The sequence below is a fragment of the Malurus melanocephalus genome, unplaced genomic scaffold (genome assembly GCF_030028575.1).
Source record: "Malurus melanocephalus ecotype Western Australia unplaced genomic scaffold, MMel_1.1 scaffold_2, whole genome shotgun sequence".
Classification (NCBI taxonomy): Eukaryota; Metazoa; Chordata; class Aves; order Passeriformes; family Maluridae; genus Malurus; species Malurus melanocephalus.
The window spans coordinates 6,671,993-6,684,778 of NW_026623234.1; the positions used below are offsets into that span (position 1 = coordinate 6,671,993).

At 42.4% G+C, this 12,786-nt stretch overlaps 1 protein-coding gene across 1 annotated transcript in view; it reads right to left on the minus strand.

The window, feature by feature from the left end:
* RGS6 (regulator of G protein signaling 6) overlaps positions 1-12,786 on the minus strand; it is a 245,064-nt gene that overhangs the window by 72,963 nt on the left and 159,315 nt on the right. The window contains exons 4-5 of the mRNA XM_057366715.1: positions 2,252-2,302; positions 749-855 (exon numbers count right to left, since the gene is read on the minus strand). Of these exons, the coding sequence (XP_057222698.1) occupies positions 749-855; positions 2,252-2,302 (158 nt within the window). The remainder of the gene's footprint in view (positions 1-748; positions 856-2,251; positions 2,303-12,786) is intronic.

A 12,786-nucleotide genomic window follows, 5' to 3' on the forward strand; every position in this document is an offset into this window, starting at 1 on the left:
AACAAATTTCACCCAGCAGGATTAGGCAGTAGGATACCAAGTTTGGACTTACTGCTTATTCTAAAGTTATACAATCAGTTCAGAAGGAGTTGTTGCTGCACAAGCACTCAATTATCTACAAAGTTGACAGTGGCAGTTTTTGGACAGGGCATGGAACTCRAGCAGAGGGGGCTTTTAAAAATTCAGCACATCTGGTGGCACAGGAACACTGAGGGACAGGGACATCCCAGTTTAGSTGACTCTCAAGGTTACACATGCTTTGTAGAAGAGCCAAAGCCTTATRTTTGCCCTCTCCCACAGAAATCTGTAAGCAAGAAATGATAAAAATTTGAATTTTCTGCTGTGCCAAAGTTTGAATGTCCAACTCCTAAGTTTGCCCTGGTCCATTTTGCACAGGAGAATGGCTACTTAATTCTGCATCAGAGTTAGGACTTGAAAGACATTTTCTTTCTCCTGGTTTAGTTCAAATCTGAATAAAACAACCTCGAATTCACATATCAAAAATARTCACAGGATATACCCATTCATTTAYATAAAAATCTGTAAGCCAGAAGGTAGATGAGAGTAATCTGGAATTCTAAAGCAAATGTTTTTGAAGGGGCTTCATAATTTCCTAGGGCCTTCACCAAGACAGCCTCAATTCCTGGTTTCATAGCTCTAAAGGCTGCTTAGGGAAGAAGAGTGATTTCAGCAGTGTTACTGCAGGGAAAGTAGAAGGGGCCACAAGGGAGTYGGGGGGCTCACCAACCTGAAAACGATAGAATGTCCCATCATCTTTCAGGGTAAGGACATGGTCTGAGATTGGAAAGACATAACCCTGTGCAGCAATAAGACTTCCCAAGTGTATTGCTTCCCCTGTGAAAGAAAAAACAGCAGGGAGGTGTCAACAAGACATGCACTGCACGTTTCTCTGCTCTCAATAGCAGCTCTGCTGGTGATGACTCATGTGAAATCTGTGCCCACATGACTCTCAGAGCCCACACTACATCCCTTCTACATTCAACGAAACCATGCAAAGAAGGAGTGCAGGAATCACCCTTACAATGCAGATGAAGCACTGCTCAAACGTTTAACCCGCTAGTTTTTGTTTACAAAATGTCACACATCASTTCAGCTCCAGAGTATGAAACTCATTTCAAAGCATGTTATCCACCAGTGGTGACAGCTGACAAGCAGCCTGTTCCACCAGGGAGCCTCACTTCCCTCTACCAAATCCAACAAGCACCTGCAACACCAGWTCATTAGCAGGATATTTATTCATGAAGACACATCCTCACACTGTAGCACTGCCACTTGTTGGAGAAAATGTTGCAAAGGGAGTTGCATATCCTAGTGCTGCCCAGGCAACCTCCCCAGTGCAGAGGCACACGTGCACAGATTTTCAAGCAATACAAGCTGTCAAAAGCTGCATCAGCTTTCTCAGAGTTGAAAAATCATCTGCTCATGCATGTCCAGATAGATAATAAAGGTGTTGTCTGCAGCTGAAATGCAGATTTGGGCTCTGACAGGACTCATGAGAAGGGAGGTGGGTGTAGGGATGTCCTGTTGGATGATTCAACACTGCCTCTATCTGCTTTTACATGGTGACAGCAAGTCAGCAGAAAAACTGGCAGGTGAGATTCTGGATTTTTTCCCTTTCCTGAAAAGGAAAAGAAAGGTATGGACCTGCAGATCTTTTCTTCCCCTTCTAAATAGGTCTTAACTGTACCAAAATGATTTTAGTTTCTCTGAAGAGTGAACTATTTGGACTGTGCCTATGCACTGATCACTCTTTATGGCTGATTATTCATTTATCTATCTGCTGATTTATCTATTTACTCTTATTGATAAATTAGAAACCATCACCAGATTCCATGGCCCTGGCCAAGAATGACACAGACACTATGTCCTGTCACTGGTGGCTACCCTTCCTTGCACCATGAAAACCTGCTGCAGCATCTGCCTGCTTAACCACACACACCCACCTACTCCTTTCTGAAGTCTAGGAAAAAACTTAAAATCAATCAGTCTTCCACAGGCAGCAACAATTTCACAGGCTAAAATTCCTGTAATGGTATTTTTGGGTGTTGCACTATAAGGCATTAGACTTAATTAAGATGTTGACTCAACTCTTTTCCTCCTCCTCCCTCCACAGCTTAAATGAACCACGTTCTTTTCCTGGCATTTTATGCTGCAGCAATATAGCATTTACTGTCTAATGGCACACACAACACAGATGGAGCACATTTTTCCTCAGCTGTGGTCACCTTACCTGCATCCTCAATGCTGAGGTTCTTCATGAGCCACTGCACAATATCAGAACCTTAAAATCAAACAAACAAAAATTTAAGTAAGCATTAAACACCGAGACACAGGGTCTGAGAGCCCTAGAGAGAGATAACATTGGGATAGATACAATAGAACTGACAATGAACTTTATTCCATTTTCCTTTTTATTTCGACTGACATTTTAGAATGCTTTTCCTTGTGCCACACTGCAATTACATGGTCACTGACAGGTATTAAGTCCCATGAAGCTTTCTGTGCAATAGGAGACTTGATATGCTTTAAGTCAGATATTACTCTATTAGGTCCATGTTCTCTCAACTGTTCTGTCCCATTTTCTTCTCTCTCACATCAGACCACAGAGTTATGTTTTGCAAGCACTAGTCAGCAGGGAGATGAAGAAGCATTTACTGGCACCTCACACCTGTAATATATAGACCAGGAACATCAGTTAAAAAGAGACAGMGGAAGACTCATGACAAAGGCAAGCAATGTCTTAGAGAAGGCAGGAGTATTCAAAGCACCTGTAACTGAGCCCCTTTGAGCTGTCACCTGCTGGTGATCACACAAACTGGATGGTGTCCAGGAGGAGTGAGGCTTTAAGGTCCATCAGGAAGTTCATTAGGTCTTCAGCGCCCATCAAGTATAATGAAAGTAGCTGATATCTCGTAAAGAACATAAAATTCTCTGGGACTGATCCTCTGTATGTATACAACCTCTGTTGCTTGCATGGAAATCACAGAAGTGGAAAACTTGTTCAGTAGAAACTAAGGCCTGTCACYAAAATACATCGTGACACGGCAACACAATTTAGTTAAATCACATAGCCAGAAAGTTAAAATTAAACACAATGGTGTGCACAAGTCAGCTAACTGGAGTTGTCCAAAGTCAAAGGCAATCAGCAAAGACACTTGGAGGCAATTTAGCAAGTCCATACGAAGTCAGAATAGCATTCAGCACAACCTAACAATGCCATGCCTGGATGCAGACATAGCACCAAGCCCTTCTCAGCAGTCAATTTTCTGAGAAATATTTCCATTCACATACAGYAGGCTAATAGCCCCAGCAACATGTCACAGTATTATAGAATGGTTTGGGCTGGAAGGCACCCTAAATATACCCAGTTCCAACTCCCCTGCCATAGGMAGGGATGCCACCCCCTAGACCAGGCTGCTTAAAGCCCCATCCAACCTGGTTCAGAATTACTAAACAAATCCCAGAGAATCTTATTTGTGTGGAGCACTTCTGAGCTCAGACATGGATGGGACTTCAAGGAGCAGCATAACCATGACAGTTGCTGCAGAAAAACATTTTGCATTCCACAGGCCCAGAGCATCCCCATGCCCTCAGCAAATCTTAAACACAATAAAGGCCTGGAGTCATGAAGTGCCACACAGAGAGACAACAGGCACTGCTACTGTCTGATGTCCCTGCAATTATTTGCAGATCTGACTCTCCCATACAGGTAAAATTCCCATTAGAAATGTGAGCTCTATCCCACACAGAAGGGGACAGCAGCTCCCACTCCCCTGACAATGAAGCGGACCCACAACACCACAAGGAGCATCAGTAAACCCTCTTCAGTCAAGCTTCAGCAGCAGGCAGCAATAWGGACCTGACCTCACTGCCCACCCAAGGCAGGTGAAACAACCTTCCTGCCCCCAGCAGGCAATCAGCAGAGCTCCTGAAGAGCAGGGGAGCATCTGATTTCACTTAAATACTGGGCAAACAGATGTGACCAACAAGCAGCAGCCTGGCATTGTCTCAGCCTGCCTGGAAGGCATCAGTGGATACTAAAGGACCAATCTCACAATCWTGTGCTCTCAGCAACACGGTCATTCTCCACACCTCCCAACTTCACCTAGGAGCAATTTCAGTTGCTGCTATCCTATTTGGAAAGTTATTCCAGAATTCTTATTTTTTTAATAGATTGAACTCTTCTAGTAACTTCACAACCTAAGTTTGTTAATGTGCAATTTATATGCATTTTATATCATAACTGTATTGTCATTGAAAGAAAATAATGATTCTTCCTCCGTGACAGTTTCTCCTGAGTGTTTCTATAGAGGGCTGACACTTTGTCTCCCCATTTCTATTTCATTAAACCAATCCAACTCTTCCTATGTTCTCTTAAGGTGGTTTCTCCCTATATTTCACCATTTGGCAACTTTTCAAATTTAAATCAACTTCTTTGCACGGCGGTCACCAARGCTGCAAGGAGTACCTTGCAGAACAGCAAACCAATGCCTCTGGCAATGGTGCCAGCACTTTCTTTTCCCCACTGAAACCACCTTGACAGATGCATCCTGATGTCATTTTTTTGTGAAAAATAAATTAATTCAGAAAAATTTGCACAAGGGGTCCAAAACGCTGTGCTAAATGAGAAYGCATCTAGTGATCACTGCTAGCTGAATAACATATGGGGAATATGTTCAGCGCCAGGAACTGTTGTTTTGACAAGTTCGTTAATAAAATTTTGTATTTTATAAACATGGATGTTCCCTTTTACCTTTCACAAAATAAAAATATTTTAAAGACAGAGCAAAACATTTATGGTTAGAAAGATAATTCAAGGAGATTCAAACAGAGTGCTTCTGAATTGTTAGAAACAAAACCTCACAAAATGCTGTCTTGGTTCAAGTGAAACCAGAATCTTTCTCAGTTTTTCAGTTCATCCCCCAAACAACAAAAATCCACTGTTTTCCCTGAGTTTAGTCTCTGGTTACAGGCTTCAGTGATCTCTTAGGCACTGTATTGCCAAGTGACGTGAGWGCTGATACATGACAAACATTCACAGTATTGCATGGCTTTGCTCACAGGAGGTAAAGTGCTTCCTTTACACCCCTTTCAGGATGTATAGGAATACTTAGGGCAGGATTAACTCTGTTTTTACAAAGAATGATCACATACCCAGCTGAGGAATCTATTAAATTTCCATCAAACTACAATGAAAAATTCAAGTAATGCTGAAAGCTGGTTCCCCAGTCTTTCTCACCCCTCATAAGAAATGTTTAAATGGGTAGGAAAAGTTCAAAGGGGTAAGTAAACGGAAGGCACTAACTCAATCAAAACTCCTGTGATCAGTCCCTCCAGAATAGAAGCAGCACTTGAGATCAGGAATTTTAATTTGTCTCTGTTAAAAAAATGAAGTCATTCCTGAATGTTGCCAAGAGCCTGGAAGATGTTATAGCTGTTCTCCAGTTGTCCTGAGGCAGACAGATTATCTTTCTGCTGAGTTTGCTGAACCATTATTTATCACCTGCCAAGACTGATTACTCACCCTTGGGACAATGACAAGTCTTTCCTTCCTCTGTTAATTACTGTCATCGTTAATAGCCATATCACTAATTAATATTCAATCATAATGAAAACTCTTTACTGTCATTTCCCATAACACCTTTCATTTTAAGGGTTACCCTTACACATGAGCTTTGCATTTGCTTGTGGCTGTTTCTATCAGTGCAACCTACTTTTGCCCACCTAGAAATACTACTTATGCCCYTCTTCAAATGAGAAAATTCAGATTTATCCTTATAAGACACARTGAAGATTTGAGTGATTCCTTTACAACACTGTCCTCTGCCAGACCAGGACACAGATACCTTTATCTGTAAGTTTTCCAGGAATCATCATCTTCCCCTCTCCTTTAGATTAAGCTTGGTGGATGGTCCTCACAGAACTCACCTTCCCAAAATGATATTTTCTCACTGTTTCTCAGATTTCACATTGCACAAACTCTTTCAGAGAACACCCCAGGAAAACCCTTGACTCTGACATATTTCCATGATACACTAACAGCGAATTTGACAWCTTCTGAAAACAAATACTTGGGCATGTTTTCATAATAGAAGTGTTACTGAATCCAGGTAGAAGAATGGCTTCCATCTTCTCTGTGCTCCTCTCTATAGATCTGCATTTTCTCTGAGTCAGAACRCTCAGTTCAAGGATAGCCAACACTCTGTGAACACCTATTTCCTCCTCATCTATAATGAAACATATCTTTTTTGCCTTAGGCTTCTTCTTTGAAGCTGAAGTTGATTAATACCAACAGAATAGCTGCATTTTTAGGTGCAAACATATTCACAATGACCATTTATCCACCTATGTGTTTAGAAAGAGAATAGCAGGTTTTTATTTACTGCTATTTTCTACATTTTCTCTCGAGCCTCAGTGACCCCATAACAGTAGCTAGTGTTCTCTGCTGGCCATTGCCTGTCAACATGACAAATGAGTGGTCAGACATTGAAAGATAAAAAAAGTCACAAGGTGTGAGGCCATCAGCAAGATGCAGTTGGTGAGGTGAGTCACCACCACGGTATTTGATACCTTATCTACTCAACCTATGTTCTACCTCTTCCAGAAAACATGGAGCCATCTATAATCAGAYTTTCCTGTCTTTCACAGGCTGTGTGAAATGGCAAAGGCAGACAGGACAATTCTCCTCCAGCTATTTGTGAAGATCTGCTGCCTGGAGTGGAGTCTGCACTTCTGGTTGTGAGCAAAGGAGCCAGGAGCCCTGGACCCTCTGTGTCATCCACAAAACATGGCCCTGACAAGGCCTRCACCYGCACACACACACAYACATACACGTATACAAATAAAAAACACAAGAGTATTTCTGAAACATTACCAAATGATATGGTTGGGGTAGGGTCTTTTTATTTTATTGTTTTTTTTCCACGAAAAATGTGAACTGTTCAGCTCCTTCCCAGACCTCACCTACACACTCCATGGGCAAACAAGCCACATGCCTCTTTGTCAACCACCCCAAAGTCATGGTCTAGCCAGCCTTTTGATGAAAAGGTAAAAATATGTCCCCCTTCCTGTCATTTCATTCTTGAAAAGAGACGAACCCATTGTAGCACYGAATTTTCCAAACAATCTGCTCCTGAACCCAGAGCAATCTTTAAATATTTCTATCAGAAAAGCAAGAGAAAGAAAAAATCACAAGCAGTTGAAATGACACAAGAATACATGCATGGGTGTATGAGCAGACACTTAAGCTGCTTTTTATGCTGCCAATCATGGCAATCACACTGCTAAATGAAAATAACATCTCTGGTCCTTTCCCAAACAGTTCTGAGTCCTTGGTAAATCTAGGATGGAAAGGTTAATTATCCCCACTTTTACCACTGGGCTTGAAAAAATAAACAAATTAACATCCTCCATGACAAAGGGCAAAACGATTTCCTACAAAATTTCTCAAGGCCTCCAGCACTCCGCTACAATTTTTCTCCGAGACCCCCACTGACTCCCACCGTGATTTCAGCTAAGTTGGAAGTACAGACTACTGCACACAGTAGGGATTTAACACAAAGCAACAATTTTTATGGTAGGAAAAAAAAATAAAAAAGAGAAATATCTAGGTCTCCCTTTAGTATACTGTTTCAAATATTGGGGAAGCTCTTTATAAAATTTACCTACAATGAGCACATAAATAAATACCAATGCCAACTAAAAAATATCTCAGCAGTTGACTCAGAAAACGTGGTAATTGCAGCTCTCCTTCATCAGCATGTGGTAATTGCACCACTCAGTGTCAGCAAGGAGCATCAGCAAAGCTACAACAGCTTAAGGAGCATCATCAAAGCTACAACAGCTCGGAGATTCTAGCAATAGCAGTTTTCCTTTATGTTATACTCACTTTAAATCTTGTTTGTGAATTATTAACAACCATTAGCAGCAGGAGCGTTACCCCTTTTTGATCAAAGCAGCCAAAGTTTCTAAGGAGTCTTTTTGTTCATTGTTACTTCTGAGAGCTTGAATTTACAATTTACTTTTTTTTGTAATAAAAGAAAATTGAAAACATAGTACTTTGTGTGAAATAAGAAGGAGGCTTAGTGGGAAGGTGGAATACAAAATTTGGAAGATGGAGATTTAGAATTGCAAAATCCAAATTCCTGTGGACTTCCAACATTGTTAATACCCCGTTCTTCTATTGTGCTATTCAGAGGGACTTTTGCCTTATCATCATATTGGCCAGGCTACCAAAGCACACTGCCCTCCACAGTGCAGACCTGCAGAGGGAGATTTTCACTAGGCAGGAATCAATAAACAACATGAAGGTGAAGAGCTCTGTGTGGGCTAATTTACCCAGGTAACAATGATAAATTAGGTCTTAAGATCTCAGAGATAGCACAGCCAGACTTCTTTCCTTGCAAGTCTAAAAATAGCTCAGGTAGCTTTAGAAGGCATGAAAGCAAGYGGCAGCAGACATCCCTGAGGACACGCTCCCGGCCTGCCATTCCCTCCCACCCACACCCAGAAACAGCAGCCGTGCTGAGGAGCAGAAGGATCCACCAACCAAGAGCCCTGGATTCCAAATGATTGAGCCCTGGATTCCAAATGACTGAGCCCTGGATTCCAAATGACTGAGCCCTGGATTCCAAATGACCACTCTACAGCGGTGTTAGTGAGACTGAGATAGCAAACGTCTCAATGGATGCACAGTTAATCCCAGGGAAAGAGGTCTGCAAGACAGCTTAAACCAGGTCCTCAGCTGGAAAAAAGCGATACCAGCAAAAGGTTTTGTTTCCATCTGACCTGCCCAGCTCATACACGTGYGGGTGCTGCATCAGCCTCAGCATTGTCCTCACTGCACTTGGACAGRGCTGTGTCACATCGGCCACCCCTCACACCTGAACTCAGTGCCTTGGACTCACACTGCCCTTTGCTCTCAGAGGGGCCAAGCTGTGGCCTGACCACAGGGGCAGCCACTGATTCACTTGTGCTAAACATTTTCCTGACCTGGAAAACCTCATCTGCCATCATGTCTGTGCTACCTAGGGACAGGAATCAAAACAAATGCTGAGAAATCCAAATGCACACCTTCCAGAACCCAGCACACACCATAACCCCAGTGCAATCCCCACTGCTGGTGCTTCACTTGGCCAGAGTTTGGCCTAAATTAGAGATACACTGTGGGACCTGTGCCCAGATCTTATTCTCTCCTCAAATACAACTCAGATCAAACTGCTGGTACTACAAGTATGGGAGGTAGTTGCAAAACAGAAAGAATCCACCCTTGCTGTTGTTCAAACCCATRCCTCCTATAACACCCAGAGAAGATGAGCACATTGCCTCGAGAGCCCTTACAGAGCTAAACAAGTGGCAGGAAAAYGGTACCTTGCACTCCCAGCCTCCCTGCAACACTAGTAACAGCATTTTGTAGTAGCATCTGAAATCACCACCTTTTACAGTTGCTAAGAACTGAAGATGTGTTGAGATGCACCTTTACACCCACAAATGATAATAAATTTGCAGCTGCTTTTCAGGGTGCTCTGTCTTTGCATTACTCAGACTACTGAAGTGGTTCATATAGCTTAGCAATTTGGMTCTCTGCCATATAGTAGTGTTTCAGTGCTGCTCCTCACGTTGTCAAAATGATTTGGCAACAAAACAGCAAAGGAAGCAACTCTCAGCACTGCTGGAATCAGGGCTTTTGAAGATTCCTGCGTCAGATCTTGTTAGAGATGAAACATTTTTACTTCTATTCAATTCATGTGCACAGCCTTTCAATCAAAGGCAATGTTTCTGTCATTTCAATCACATACTAATATTTTAATGGCTAATTTTCTTTTCCAGGAAACAAGAAAATTGATAAAACATAGAAGGCGACTGCTGTACTTCAGCATGYGACTATCAGGTCACTTCACACCACGTCCCCATTCACAAACTGAGTTTCAAAGGTTGTTACATCAAGGTCCTCCTTTCCCTCACCAGTGTTGTAACAGTTTCCCTGCAAAGGTGTAAATGTCACCSAGTGGTGCAAGACAGTAGAGGGCTCTGAAAGCTGCAGCATTTTAATGACTTCGGCAAACTTATTTACTAAGTGATGTCTCATTGTAGTACTCACCAATACCAGATTCCTATGAATTTCTGCAGTAATTCTGTTTGCAAAAGTCAATTTTTTCACCTACAGAGCTCTGGTTAYTAGAGATTTCTCCCAGGATCACACACTTCTGTGTTTACTGCAGCAACATGATCATTTGTGATCTCTATTACAGAGAAAGGGAGTTACCATCATCAAAATCTCTAAGAAAGCAACTTCCACCACACATTGCTACCTTTTTCTCCCTCATATTCTTCAGGAACATTTGAGAATACACACAATGTTTGCAGTGATGCAGTAACAGTCACATTACCTGGAAAATTAAATGAGCCAATGTCTGTAACTCTCTTCCCTCCAGGAGTTCATTGTTCTTAAAATAAAATAATCAATATTGKACAGCTTTCCCCCCTCTTTTCCTGCTAGATCTTTCAATCATGTATAAGGCTGGCTGCCCTGGAGTGCAGTTGGCCTCAGTGGAGTTCTGTAGTGGTGCAGCAGTCAACCAGGGACAATTCTGCAGCAGGATTAAAGGCTGCACATTTAATTTCTTTTAGTCAAGAGTAATGCCAAATGAATTACAGCTCTGTAGCAAGTGCTGATAATTTACCTAGTGCCAGGCAAAACAAAGAGACAGTACTGGCACTAACACTAGAGGCCGTATTTTAAACAGGGGGTCTTGAGCCATGTGTTAAGGGGACTTACACTGGCAAGGAAGAGTTGACTTTGCTGGCAACAGCTTGGTCCTRCATTTCAAATTTGGGCAGAGATACATAAGAGCAGGACTTTTGAAAGTGCAGAACAATTTAATGATGACACTGAAATAACCAACAAGGAAAAACCTCTCAGCCATAATTAACAAGTTCAAAATATTAGTTCTTTCTTATATTTGCTTGATTTCACAAGGATGTGCATGATAGAAGCAGTAAAAACAATGACCATAATCTCTTAAATACCTGTATTTTAAAATTAAAAAATTTCCTGTCTGGTAAATCCAGTTTAATCAAGTTTATCTTACCACATAACCTCAGAAAGTAAGAAGCATTTTGAAAAGSTGAAAGTACTGAACTACTACCATTCAGTTTAAATAACTGAACCTAATAATAAAACACAATTTATATTAGAACTGCAAAATATCTATGAATTTTAGAAAGCATTTTTGTTTTCATTCTAAGATAGAGGGAATCTAGTAAAATATTCTCCTTTTCTTTTTCTGTCCAAGAATTTGAAGACCAACATTTTATTTAACTCTTTTCAATGTAACTATGGGTTCGGACTTGGAAAATCTGATGGGCTGCCTCAAAGMAGCAATGATTTCTGAGAGCAACAGGTTCTGAAAGTGGGATGAGCAAGGCTGTGTATTTGGTGCTACCCAAGCACAAAGCACTGCCTTCACAAAGCCATTCACTGTGCASTGAGGATCAGCCTTGTTCAGAGCAGATCTTTTGTTTTACAGAGCTTCGTGGTGAAACACCTGACTGCAGTGGGACAAACCTGACAGTGCTGCTGCTTTCCTACTTCCATCCAACAGTGTCCCTGTCTGAGACCCAGCAGCTTCACTCCCTTCTTTCTGGAAAAGTCACAAGTGTGAGGTGAAGTTCTTGACCATCCCTACAGACTCTTGACAAACCTAGTCTGGTTTGGCTTCCTAGAAATGTACCCCATGGCACATCAGCCACTCTGTGCACTCTGAATTTAGACGTGAATGTTAGCCTGGTGAGTGTGGCGGGAACAACCTCGGACCTTACMGCACTTCTCAGCAGGCAGAGTTTGCCTGGGCAGATTTGCACAGAGCAGCCTTGTAATGCAGCAAAACACATTCATGCTGTTTTTAGTTCATGAACAGGTAAAATTCAAAATCTCTCTATGTAAAGCAAAAGCTTTTTCTTTAGCTAGCAACACTGTGTTCTGTAAAGTCTTGGTTAAGTATTTTCACGCATCAGAAGTTTGGGCTGAGAAATCTTAAAATATTTTCAGAGAATAGTTTCACAAGTGACTGCAGAAACAAGGAAAATTTAAACACTCTAGGCAAAAAAAAAAAAAAAATGCAGAAACAAGGAAAATTTAAACACTCTAGGCAAAAAAAAAACAACCAAACAAAAAAAAAACCCACTTCCCAAAAATAGTAAAATTAAAAAAAATAAAAAAAAAAAAAAAAGTAAAAGCAGGTACATCTCACTGGGGGTCTCAAGGCTCGGTGTCGGTCCCGCAGTCGCCGCTCAGGCTGACGCTCCAATGTCGCGGGGGCTCCGCCAGAGGGCGCTGCGCGAGCACGGACAGCGCCGGTGGCGCCCGAGTCCCGCGGCGACAGGTCCGTCCCGAGTGACAGCCACCGCTGGGTACGGGGGCCACCACATCTGCTGGAAACCTACTTTAGAACGTTCGGGCACCGACCACAGAGCCCGGAGCGCACCACCTGGACTTTATRGCAAATCAACACTGACTGCAATGAAAACAAACCCTTCCCGGTATTACAAACATTCTGCCAATGTTTTCAGACCACATTCGCATTTAAATGCATATCGCTCCTTCCTTCGTTTCACCTTTTGTCCGTCCTTCCTCCTCCTCGCTCCAAGCTCCCGGTGGCAGGCGGGAGGCTGAGCTCAGCCCCGTCCCTCCCGGATGGCAGCCGCGGGGACGGGCTGGGCTGCGACAGGGTCCGGGCAGGCGGCCGGGAGGTGGTGGTGTTGCCC